The 11,751-nt window shown below is 35.7% G+C and overlaps 1 protein-coding gene across 6 annotated transcripts; it reads right to left on the bottom strand.

Annotated features, from left to right (window-relative positions):
• Positions 1–593: 593 nt before the first annotated feature.
• Positions 594–11,747, bottom strand: LOC122281789 (DNA repair protein RadA). Of its 6 annotated transcripts, none has more exons than XM_043093592.1 (16): positions 11,614–11,747; positions 10,801–11,450; positions 10,475–10,530; positions 9,276–9,334; positions 9,020–9,091; positions 8,531–8,614; positions 7,801–7,908; positions 7,337–7,399; positions 6,351–6,431; positions 5,926–5,991; positions 5,096–5,251; positions 4,182–4,259; positions 3,282–3,320; positions 2,060–2,142; positions 1,748–1,820; positions 594–1,077 (listed from the first exon to the last, which is right to left on the bottom strand). In XM_043093592.1, the coding sequence occupies exons 1-16, from the start codon at positions 11,620–11,622 to the stop codon at positions 907–909; spliced, it is 1,848 nt and encodes a 615-aa protein (XP_042949526.1). In that variant the 5' UTR covers positions 11,623–11,747; the 3' UTR covers positions 594–906. The 6 variants fall into 6 exon arrangements, 3 of the variants coding, with proteins under 3 accessions (XP_042949526.1, XP_042949508.1, XP_042949517.1); XR_006230322.1 differs by lacking the exons at positions 594–1,077; positions 1,748–1,820; positions 11,614–11,747 and adding exons at positions 4,440–4,480; positions 4,583–4,617; positions 4,858–4,985 and having other exon boundaries at positions 2,100–2,142; positions 10,801–11,576; XM_043093574.1 differs by lacking the exon at positions 11,614–11,747 and having other exon boundaries at positions 10,801–11,576.
• Positions 11,748–11,751: the final 4 nt, after the last annotated feature.

Here is an 11,751-nt window from a genome sequence, read left to right as displayed (position 1 = left end):
GACTCGGAAGATTAGGCACTATGGATGCTAGGATGTATTATCTCACTTCGTTGTTGTTTGCTATACGTTGTCATATTGCGAGCACATTAGCAATGGAATTGAGGTACTTGATGGTGTCTCAATCTTACGAATAATTTGCATTCCATTTTGCTTCGGACATTATGCCATAGAAGGAGCCACAGCTTTGCAAAGTGGCTAGCAGCACATTCCGAATTTGAGCGGCTGCTTATTTGGAGTGTTGTGCTCTTTTCGGGGTATCATTTTTTTTTTATCCTTTTTTTTGGCTGCATGATAGTATGTAGTTCCTACCCGAGTGATCACCGCGCCAAGTAGTGATTCATAAGGTTTTTGTGCGGAAATACACTTTCTGTAAATGGGGGGGTCTACGTGCTCCTTCACACGGTACTTCCATAAAGCATAACATAATATGCCGAACTGTGGTTGTGGCAATACTGATTATACGATAAATATATAATATAAGAATCTATGAGCGATTCAAGCACCAACAGATATGCTTTACACGAGTCTGCGTGTTCCCCACTTCATTGTAGATTTCTGAATCATGCATTGGGCGAGAGATGCTTCATCTCTTATTTCCATGGCAACAACATTTTTGGCATTGACAATAACATTCTTCTGACAAAGTTCAAAACGACAAAGCATCTTGGGGTCCTTGGTGTTAATAAAGATACTACATCTTTACAAATATGTTGATCGTAACCCAAGGACTGGTGGTGATCACTGATGGAGCACATCAAATCATATGAAAGAAAATCCCAAAATACAGAACCGAGTTGAGAAAAGGGCAACAAAGTGACTTTGTATGCACATTTTGGTGCTTCTGTAGTATTTATATCTACGAAATTTAATGCAACAAAAGGAATAAAACTGATCTACAGCTTCATTTCAGTGCGTCCTGAACACAGTGTTGATAACCTCTTTCAGATTCCTGCAGCCTATGACTTCCATTCCCTCAAAACCTTGAGATCCTAATGATTCCACAGCTGGCTTGGGAACAATACATATTTTATACCCCAGTTTTGCCACCGTGTTTACCCGTTTCTCCATTCTAGGTACCTAAAATGTCAAAATAAAAAAGTTTATAGAACTGTTAAGACGTAGTAAATAAAATAAAAACTGCTGAGGTCAACCTATAATTTTAACTTCACATCACTCAAAGAAATTCTAAGCACCACAACAATCTGTAGTGTTTTTCAAGGGTATAACGTCTGCAGTCAGAATCAACTCCTTTGCCTTGCTCTAAAATTGGCTATTAGAGACGTTCCTTGGGCTTTGCCAAACTTTTTTTTTGGTTGGCACCAGGTGTCCGAGTACAGTGTCCAACTAATTCCAGGGATGCAGTGCACGGGCTCTTGGCAAGGAATTTCCCCTCAAGTGCACATTGGGTAATTCAAGAAGAAAATCCCCCAATCCGATAGCCACTAGACATTGTTTGCATCCAAGAGGATACAAACCGACTTTGGAGGGAGCATACTGCCAAGACCAAGGCATTTACCACTTAAGCCAACCTCTTTGCCAAACTTACTCACTTCAGTAAATAATACCTGCCCTGCCTTATTTAATTTATTTTCCAGTAGTTCAGCGTCAAAAAAAAATAAAGGAAATGGCAGAGGTTGGGCATAGGAAATTTATGCATGAGAGCTATGTTAAGCACTGATAACAATACCACTAATGGAATGTAAAGAAGCTTCCATAACTGGAAAAGAATAACGAAATATCTGCTTACCGTGCGAAGCTCACCACCAAGGCCAACTTCACCAATGAATGCAGTACTGTTGGGAATGGGAAACTCCAAAAAACTGAAGACGGACAACACAAACATGTGAAGTCAACTCCAAGGAGAAAGAAAGAGAAAAATCCTTTCCACACCTTTCAAAGCTGCTAATGCTTTGAAAACATGTTATATCAGCCGTGGAATGTTTGAAAAATTCTACGAAAATTATCATGAAGTATGTAAAGCCCCATATATACTTTACAAGATATAGATTATAATAGTTGTAAAAAGGTAACAAGGTGAACTAGATCATAAAACACATGCCTGCTGCAAATTGCTGCCGCTATTGCAAGATCACCAGCAGTTTCAGTCAGTTTCACCCCGCTCACAACATTTAAGAAGATTGCCTATCAAAAAAGAACCCCCACCAAAATAGAAAAGAACAAGGTAATCAGATGTAAAATGAACACAGGTACAGCAGACAATAAAATCTAGCAATTGAAAGTACCATTTGTGATATAACTGGATGAAGAGTTTTAATATCAGTAAAATATCTTCTTACTTGTAAATATATATATATATATATATATAACTAGATGAAGAAAAAAGAGCAATAATGGGCCAAGTAGGTCCTTAAAATTTCTTAAAGATAGCATAACAGGTTTGAACATATTTCTTTGCACTAATTATCACCATTAACTGCATCATCTGTTTTATTATGTAAAATTATAATAAAACAGCTTTTACAATTAAGTTACAGACAAACACATAAAATATAAAAAAAAAATCACAATTGACAATATCCATAGTCTGATAATGTTACAACGAATTTAACTTTATTCCATTTAAAAATTACTTTTAAGTTATTCCATAGACAAGATTCTTTATGGATCTGCACCATTAGAATGTACTTTGGCATTTCTTCTGTATACTTCCTGTGTACATAGGCTTTGCCTATCTTCATTCACTTCAATAAAATTTACTTCTTACTTATCAAAAAAAAAAAATTCTTTATGGATTCTTTTGTCCTATATACCCCCAATATCCATTACATCTTACTCATCTAGGAGACTAGTATCTTAGAACTCCATGTGCAAATTTGACAATCGGTCAATTATTTATTTATTTATTTATTTGATAGTTAATAAGGACAATCGATCAATTATTCAAATAGTTTCATTGAAAAATCTGCTACAAGCTACTGTGCCTTCTCACATTAGTGTACTATTGGTGATAAAGATGACAGCACACTAAAATCATGATGTGTTTCCCTCATCTCACTTCATAAACTTAGAAGAATAGTTCCACATTAATTTCTTTAAAGCAAATCAAGGTTCTCGTTTTTTTCAACATCCTTGGAGCATTTGGAAGATTTTACTACTCTCTCTTTCTTCCATTTCTAAGCCACAATCCTGAAAGAACTTTAAACATTTAAGAAAATTTTTTGATAGGTAAAATTAAGTGACAGAAGCCAATTATACGCCTCATAAATACAGAGAAGAAAACTTAATTGCAAAGCATAACTACTACAGAAGAATCAACTTACATTCTCTTGAAGCTTTAGACTAGCTTGCTTCATAAGAACCTACAATTTAAGAGACTCAATGTGCTCAGTTCACAATCATGGACCACCAAGGCATCCTTTGGTAAGCAGTAAAATGTCATCTTGATTATTTAGCCCTACCCATCAAGAAAAGCGATTGTAGTGATAAACAAACTCGAGATAATAACATTACGAATTGGGCCCCACTGTCTGTTGCTGAAAAATATGCGATAAACTATATTTTAAGAAACATAAGAACCACATTTTTTTGGGATTTTCAAATTATACGAAATTTGAGCCAAACAGTTTTCTTAGATTTGAGGAAAGATCTCGTTCCTCAGATTCAAAGTGATGGAACGGCCAATCGGGCACCCCAGTTTAGAAAGAAGGATTGAAGGTTCTGGTCTTGTCATATCTCTTCTTGCAGTACAGGATATTTTAAATCTTCCTCTAATTTCTGAAAAAATAGCAATAAAAATTTTCTTCTTCAATTTGTATAATTAAAAAATTTATCATGGCCATTGTAATCCCACTTTATGTTCCTAGTTTTCCAAGGGTCAGGGCATGGACAACCACTTTGGCCTACTTGATCGTATAAACAAATCAAAGGTTGGACTAATCTGATTGCTAAATGCAGCTACCAGGTTCAACATATCATTGAGATAACAGGAAGAAAGCAGAACTGCCAAGCTTGGTATTGTGAGACTAGAACAGTAGGGTGACACTGAGCATTTGAAAAATAAAATTTGATAAGGTGGATTTTATAGCTCAAAGGACCTTCAACTTAATTATTACTCAGCATTCAAGTGGATTTTGGTGAAATATTGAATATAAAAAGAATAAGACCCACATAGTAATGATTGCATGAGCATGACGTGTTAAAAGAAACTTAAGCTTACTTACAGAAATGATCATGTCAGCTCTGCTTCCTTGAATGCCATTAACTTGCCTTGAATCTATCGACCCAGATACACATAATGCCTACATAAATATTCAAAAGTCAGTATTTTTCAGACAGAAATGAAGTGTAGATGTCAAGCAATTAAGAGTGTAAAGAGGTGCTTAAAAAATTCTCTTCATAACGTCAATATGGTTCAAAATGTCCTTGTAAGCGCTTTAATATTTACAAAAAAAAAAACCACCATAACATTCACGGTTCACCTATATAACCTGGGAATCTTCATGGACCTTCCAGAGTTTCACTGTAGGCACCACCATCTTGTTTAGTATTTGCACAAAGAGAGGCCTACTAATGTCACACGGGATGAGACTAATGCAACGAAACCCAAAGATTAGTGACTAACCATGATTAAAAATATGGTTGCTCCAAGGTTTAATCCTGATAAAATTCAAAACCGCTGTTTCAGAGGGAAATCAACGGGCCTTCACACCATAAAATTGTTCCGACCCAAAGGCTTACGTAGAATAAAGTAACACCTATTTACGGTGTTAAATAGTTTTGAAGCCATGACAGCATAAAGATTAAATCTAAGGAGTACAAAATGTGTTCCCTATGACAACCATGAAATAATGGATTTGGCAGGCAACACACTGCAGTAAATGTCTAAGACACATATACCTAAAGCAATCTGTAGATTTCATATATAACTCCAGCATCAATAATCCACAGACAAGCACAAAAAGAGTTCCCCGGTACTATTATCAATCCATATCATTAAACTCTCCTGATTCGTCAAAAAGGAAGTCCTAATAAAAAAAACCTCAAAAAGTAAATACTCCAATATAACAGAAAGATGCAGTCAATTGCACAATTTAACAAAGGATTCAAAAAAATAAAATAACTACAGAATAGCTACCTGAATTTCAATAAGGAAAGTTCGAGATCCATCCATAATTACAGCAACAGCTAGTCCAGCTAAGAAGTCTGAATCTGAGTATTGCTCACTTAAAAACATCTCACTGGGGTTCAAAACAGCTTGCAACCCTGACTGTGACATTTCAAGTACTCCAAGCTGAGAGCAAGAGTTAAGCCTACCATCAGCACGGACAGAATAAAACATTTTTCCAGTTGTTATATTTAGTAATGAGTAAGGAACTCTGATCGATTTGTACTTTGAAGGCAAATACAATTAAGAAAAATGACGTAATATACAACCTTTGGCCCTATTCTAAAACACTTCATGGCTCAAAAAATGCACAATTGCAGAGAGCAATATTAACATTACACTCTGGGAAAAAAAAAACTTCAGGAAGTAAGAGAGAATCATCCAATTAGATTGCACAGAGCTCTGTAAGATGGGATTTAACATGAAACTTCATTACCGATTTACCAATTCAAAATATCTTTTTTCATGACCAGAAGATGCTAGATCATGGGAGATGGGCTAGACTACTTCTTTTATAAGAGTAAAAATACAATATTAAGAATATCTTCAGACACAAGGTTGAACCTAAAATAGTTGTCATAACAATCATCACAATCAAAACTACAACAGAGGTTAAGATTAGGATTGAAGGACAATATGACTATAAAGTTAATGCTTCACGGTTATGCATGTATCATTTGAGTGCAATGCAAAGAAAGTGTCAAGTTGGAGCCCAAAGAAAAAGAATTTAACAAAATCATAATTATGAATAATGCATATAGTAAATAGGATTGAAGCAATAGCATATACCCATGAAATACCTCATCAGTGGATCCAAAACGGTTCTTCACAGACCGAAGCAAACGATGTGATGAATACTTCTCTCCCTAAACATTTATGTAAGATATCAGTGGTCAGTTTCTGGCATCATAACCATAATATGCGCAATCAATTTCAGGCATCATTTTGCAACCCATGTATTCACGATATATTACAAAAGCCACTCAGCTGACAATAAAATAGAAGTCATAATGCCTGCCAATGCAAGGAATATCTTATCTTCAACAAGCTAACTTGATGAAGTCTAGGTTAAAGTATGGGTGTGCTTCTAATTTAATGATGCCGGATCAAAGGACCCAAACCTAGACTACATGCTGATAAAAGAAAATAAAAAGGCAGACTAAAATGTGACCAAGTACCAGCTTTACCAACTATCCAGGAAAAGAAAAGGTAACAAGGTACCAACTTCCATATATAAAACAACATCAACGATGTGCTCCAAGACACGAGGCCCTGCTATCTCTCCCGATTTTGTCACATGTCCAATCTGAAAGGCACAACAAGAAGAGCAAAAATAAGAGTACAACTCAATAATCATGGAAGTTGAATGTAAACAAATTGGTAGACGTTATTTCAAGAAAGATCTATACATCCTACCAGCAGCTGCAATTGAAATTATTATCAACTGATCATACTGAAAGAAGTTACACTTAAAATGCTTGTGTAAAAGTTAGGAAGACAAGTAAGAAAGTTGAACACTAAAGAAAATTACTCCTCTCTCTCTCTCTCTCTCTCTCTCAAAAAAAAAAAAGGTTATATTCAGGGTTTCATATATAAGTTTTTATTCATACTAGGACATAGGAGCTGATAACTGGCAAGACAGATTCAAAGAACACAAGAATCAGGAGATGATTACAAACATGACGTGAATATTAACATTTAAAGCTGTCTTCTTATTACAATTATTCTGGCCTCAAATGGAGAGGGGTTCACTTCAAATGGTAACAGTAAATCATTAGCATCCACACGAATTATCTGCTAACTTCCAGTCCATTACGAAGCACTTATCATTCAAAACAACAAAAAATGGCCACTTTCAAAGCACTAGACAAGCCAAAAGAAACTTCAATTGCAGCAACTGGTAAAATGCAACTTAAAGGATTTCACAGAAACATTGAACTAATGTGCTTTAAACTTTCAACCTAGATGTGAAAAAATAAAGATAACATGTATCCCAAGAATTAAAAAGTTCAGTTTCTTTTCTTATTCTAGAGTACCAAAAGGGGCAGAACTAGTATTATAGACATATTAAATCTAACTGCATTAACGGAAAGAAGTCCTAGTATTCAGCAAATGTAAGTCATTTTTTTATAAGTAACAAATGTATATCAAGTTATGAAATGAGGAACAATATAAACAGACATGGTCAGATTTTAGACAATGTATCCTCACCAAAAGAACAGGGATGTTTGTCTTCTTAGCAAAACATAGCAATGCTGATGTGCATTCCTTCACCTGTCACAGATCAGAACCGTATCGGAACGCACATACCGTCCAGAAATCCACATATAAAATCACATCAAACATGTGCACTTAATGGCCATTAAAAATATTATTCTGGTACAAAGCGAGCCTATATGTTTACAAACTGAGAAAAAAAATGAGCACATAAAAAGAAAAATAAACCAATTTTATATAGAAAACCTTTTGGGTTATTAACAACCCAAAAGACCGATAAGCAAGTTTAAATGCATGAAAGAAATGCCTTAGGTGTAAACATTACCATGTACACATAAGATATTCAAACAAAATTGTGCCGCGGTAAGCATTGCCAGAAGCAGCTCATAAATATCAAACATCCTGAGCTAAAACCAGACTTTTTTCCCTCTGGTAGAGTATAAGAGTAATATTCTAACCTGTGAGAGCCCACCAGCGCTTCCAGTCACTCCATTCAAATAAACTGTTTGAATTGAATCAACAATAAGAACCCGAGGGGAGAGAGGCTGAATTTTTTTCAATATATCCTGAAGGAAGGCAAAAACACCAATTATTTTAGCATACATCTAACAAAAATCAAGATTCGGTCACCATTAATTAGATTGGAAAAGCACTTGACAAGGACTTACTACTAGGAGTTTCTAAGCATAACATACTACATATAGATCCCCATATCTTGAAACAGAAGTATCTAGCATGCATCAGTGTTTTCTTTAAACATTTATTTACTAATATAATTTTATATATTGGCCATTGTAATTGTGTTTCTTTTGCTGCAACAAAATGCTCATATCTTCAAGGGCACATCACCTAATTACCAAATGAGAAACCGAAAATATAGAACTTGATACTTAAAACTAAGAATTGTAAGGAAGCACGCATGCATGTGTGCACCATACACAACACACACTATGACGGTCCAATATACAAACAATGACAGAAGTTAGAGAAAAACAACCAGAGACGCAAAGGAGCCAACAACCAGGCACATCAACATGTGACTAACAAATATTGCAAGACAATTTTCAAATTGAGCAAAAATAAGTTAATTATAAACATGATATAAGTAAATGTAACATGATAAGCAGAGATCAAAGCAATCATTAAAAATACATTATAACTAAAACAGTCAAGTCCAGAATCATGCACCTCAATATTGGTGCCAGAATATAAGAAAAGTTCATCTCCTCCAATCGTCATTCGATCAGCTCTGTTTCCAATTTGCTCCACACTCTGCCATAGGGAAGAGACACGAGTTTGTTACTTGAAACAAACAAAGTAACTAGCTTCTAAGGGAGTGAAAATATCGTGCAACACAAAGATGGTGAAATCACAAATTCCACTTTTTTGTTACACAAGCTGAAGAGTTCTGTAGACCAAAAGCTTATGGGAACTATTCCAGAATAAGCAAAGTTAAGCTCCATTTTGGAACATTTCAAGCCACATTCCCTCCAACTAAATGGAGGAAAAATTAAAGCCGTAGTTAGAAACTTCCCTTATTTCAACTAGATATAACAAAATAAGTTTTTCAGAATAGCTATCACTAAAAATTCCTATCAACCTATATGATTTCACTTTCATGTGCTTTATTAAAAATACACGAATATGCCTAACAAGAATTAGAATGCAGAAAATGACCTCTTCACCAGAAACGTACACAACTGGGGCTGGTCGACCAAGATCATGCCCTTCAGCTATTAATGCAGCAATCTTCCAATCAAAGGTAAGAAGTGAACATCAGAATTTTTAATGAGAAAGATGACTACGGTGAAACCAATGGTATAGAAAAATCCGGTACCCTTGGCAAATTTATGAAGTAAAAGAAATACTCATAAGTACAACTACAATGTAAAGCTATTAAGATGAAAATTGATCCTTAAAACAAAATTTATACCTGCAACAAGAGTGTACTCTTGCCAACACCAGGATCACCACCAACTAAAACCAAAGAACCTTCAAAACCCAAAAGAAAAACACAGCTAAAATAAGCACTGAAATTTCTATTTCACAAAGAGCAAGAACTAAGTTATCTAAAAGACTATCAATGACAAATTTTATCACATACCAGAAGATAGAAAAGTAGAATTTCATGTTGGCACCAAATAACCAAGGAACAGGCTTGCGTATAAACTATTTTTTTTAGGTAGGGGGGCTTGTATATAAACTGCTCTTTTTAATGGAAAAACCAAAATTAGCCGTCAGATGGTTTTTTTTTTTTTTTTTAACTAACCATCAGATGGTAATTCTAAGACAAGACAAATCTCCAAGAATGGATTTCTGTGTTCAAACCAAAATCACAAGCATTACCACATGTAATTTTTCGCTTTTAGAAATGGTGTGCTCAGTATTTCTAAAGTTTGCTAACTGGAATTTAGAAATGGAAATGAGTATTTTAATAAACAAGTTAAAAAAGTTGGATAATAGAACACTAGATCTGGGACTTCAATGCATCCACTTTGCAAAGCCTTGCCAAGTCCCATATTACTAACAATGGCTTATCTATCTTCATCTTTATTCTCAAATTTGAATAGACTTCCCTTAAAATCATCTATATTAGCTTATCTATATCTATAATTTTGAATAACTATGAACAGTCATTATTTATCTTTGAAGACGTCATTTTCCTTCTTTAAACATTATTTTTATTATTTTTCCTTGTCCAAGTTATGAATTTGTATGAAACTAGACCACACATAGAATATGTGTGGATTTTTCTGTGTTGCTAAATATATATATGGTAGATTGAATTTATTGGACTTGGATATTGAATTTGACTTGAATTTATTGGACTATCCAAATTTTAGGGAAAATAATAATAATAATATTTTATTATTATTTGGTCAAAAAATATATAATCCAATGTAGGAATTTTTCTTCTTCTTCAAAATCAATCTTTAAAAGATGTGATTTTGAAGATGAAGATGCATAAACCATTGCTAGTGCCCTGGGTGGATGACATACAGTAGAGGGAACAAAAGCAATGATCCCCTTTTAGCGGACAAAGCTATTCTCACACAAAGAAAGGGGAGAACCAAAGCAGAATGATCTCAAAGTCTTTTGTAATAATAAAAATAAAGGTAAACCGAGACAAACCGGGTACAAGACCACCACCGAGCACCCTAGAGACTTCTTCTCCGAAAGGTCCATACCTAAGTATCAATCATAGAAACAAACTCACATATTTTTAAGGAAATATACGCTCCACCATTTAAAAAAAAAAAAAAAGATCAAGCGACTTATCAAAAATAAAAGACTACAGAACCAGAGCCAATACAAGTGATTGATTCCTGGTTCTATGTAATTAAAACAAAAACCTCATACTCAACTCTGTCTCGCTTTAATTTTTCAATTTACACCAAGGTGACCACACATTTTTGTTAGGAAATTAAATACTTTCTTAGAATCCAAGTAGAGCTTACAGCGGAATTCGCCATTTCAGCTGATTAATCCCTCTGTTCACATCCGTCAACCGCAACGGCCGCACGTCTCTGGCTTGCTGTGGGATCCACGACCGCGATGCAGCCTCCAAAACCGAAGCCTCAGACTCCCCTTCAGAAAACCGCTTAAGCGTACCGACGGCGTTGCACTGGCGGCACGAGCCCCACCACTGCCCATCGGAGTGCCCGCAATCGGTGCATACCCAGGAAACTTTTTCCTTCCCTTTTTTCTTACTCCGAGCTATGTCCGCGAGCACCCCAGTAGGCTTCTCCTGACCCCCATTCCGGTCGTTACTGTAAGTAGACCAAACGCGAGGGGTAGTTCCTGTGGGTTCCGGATCGGATAGGGCACTGGATTGTTCCGCGGCGAGAGGAAAAGCGGAGTGGACATGGCGGGGAATAGAGAGGGATTTGGGGAGGGAGGGATTGAGGAGTTGCTTGTAGGAGAAGAAGATTCTCAGAGCCCTCATATCCGAGCCTTGCATGCGAAGAGTGTGCTTGTGGCTTCCTAGGGTTTGTTTGAAAAGAAGGTTTTGCTTCAAGTAAAGGAACCCGCCAATTTCAAGACAACAGTGCTGAACACTGGTCCGAGGATCGAGACCAAGTAGCTGTTTGTCTTTTGCACGTCGAGACTGCTCCGAAAGCATTAGCAAAAAATAAAATAACATATTTTTTTTAATTGATATTGTATTAAGATAGCGTATCCACTGTAACCAATGAACTACAAAGCTAAAAATAAAATATTCAAATGAATCCATCAATGTTCATGTAAAAAAAAAATCCATAGTTCCATACCAAATCCATTGTTCCATAATTTTTTTTTTAATTACTACAGCCAACGCACAAGCTAAAGGAACGAACGAACGAACGAACGAACCACTCCTCTCTCTTCTTCTCTACATAGCAAACCCTAGTGGTCAATACCCGCCACCA

This window comes from Carya illinoinensis, chromosome 1 (assembly GCF_018687715.1).
Source record: "Carya illinoinensis cultivar Pawnee chromosome 1, C.illinoinensisPawnee_v1, whole genome shotgun sequence".
NCBI lineage: Eukaryota > Viridiplantae > Streptophyta > Magnoliopsida > Fagales > Juglandaceae > Carya > Carya illinoinensis.
The sequence above is the reverse complement of the archived record's forward strand: the minus strand, read 5'-3'. Positions and strand labels throughout refer to the sequence as shown.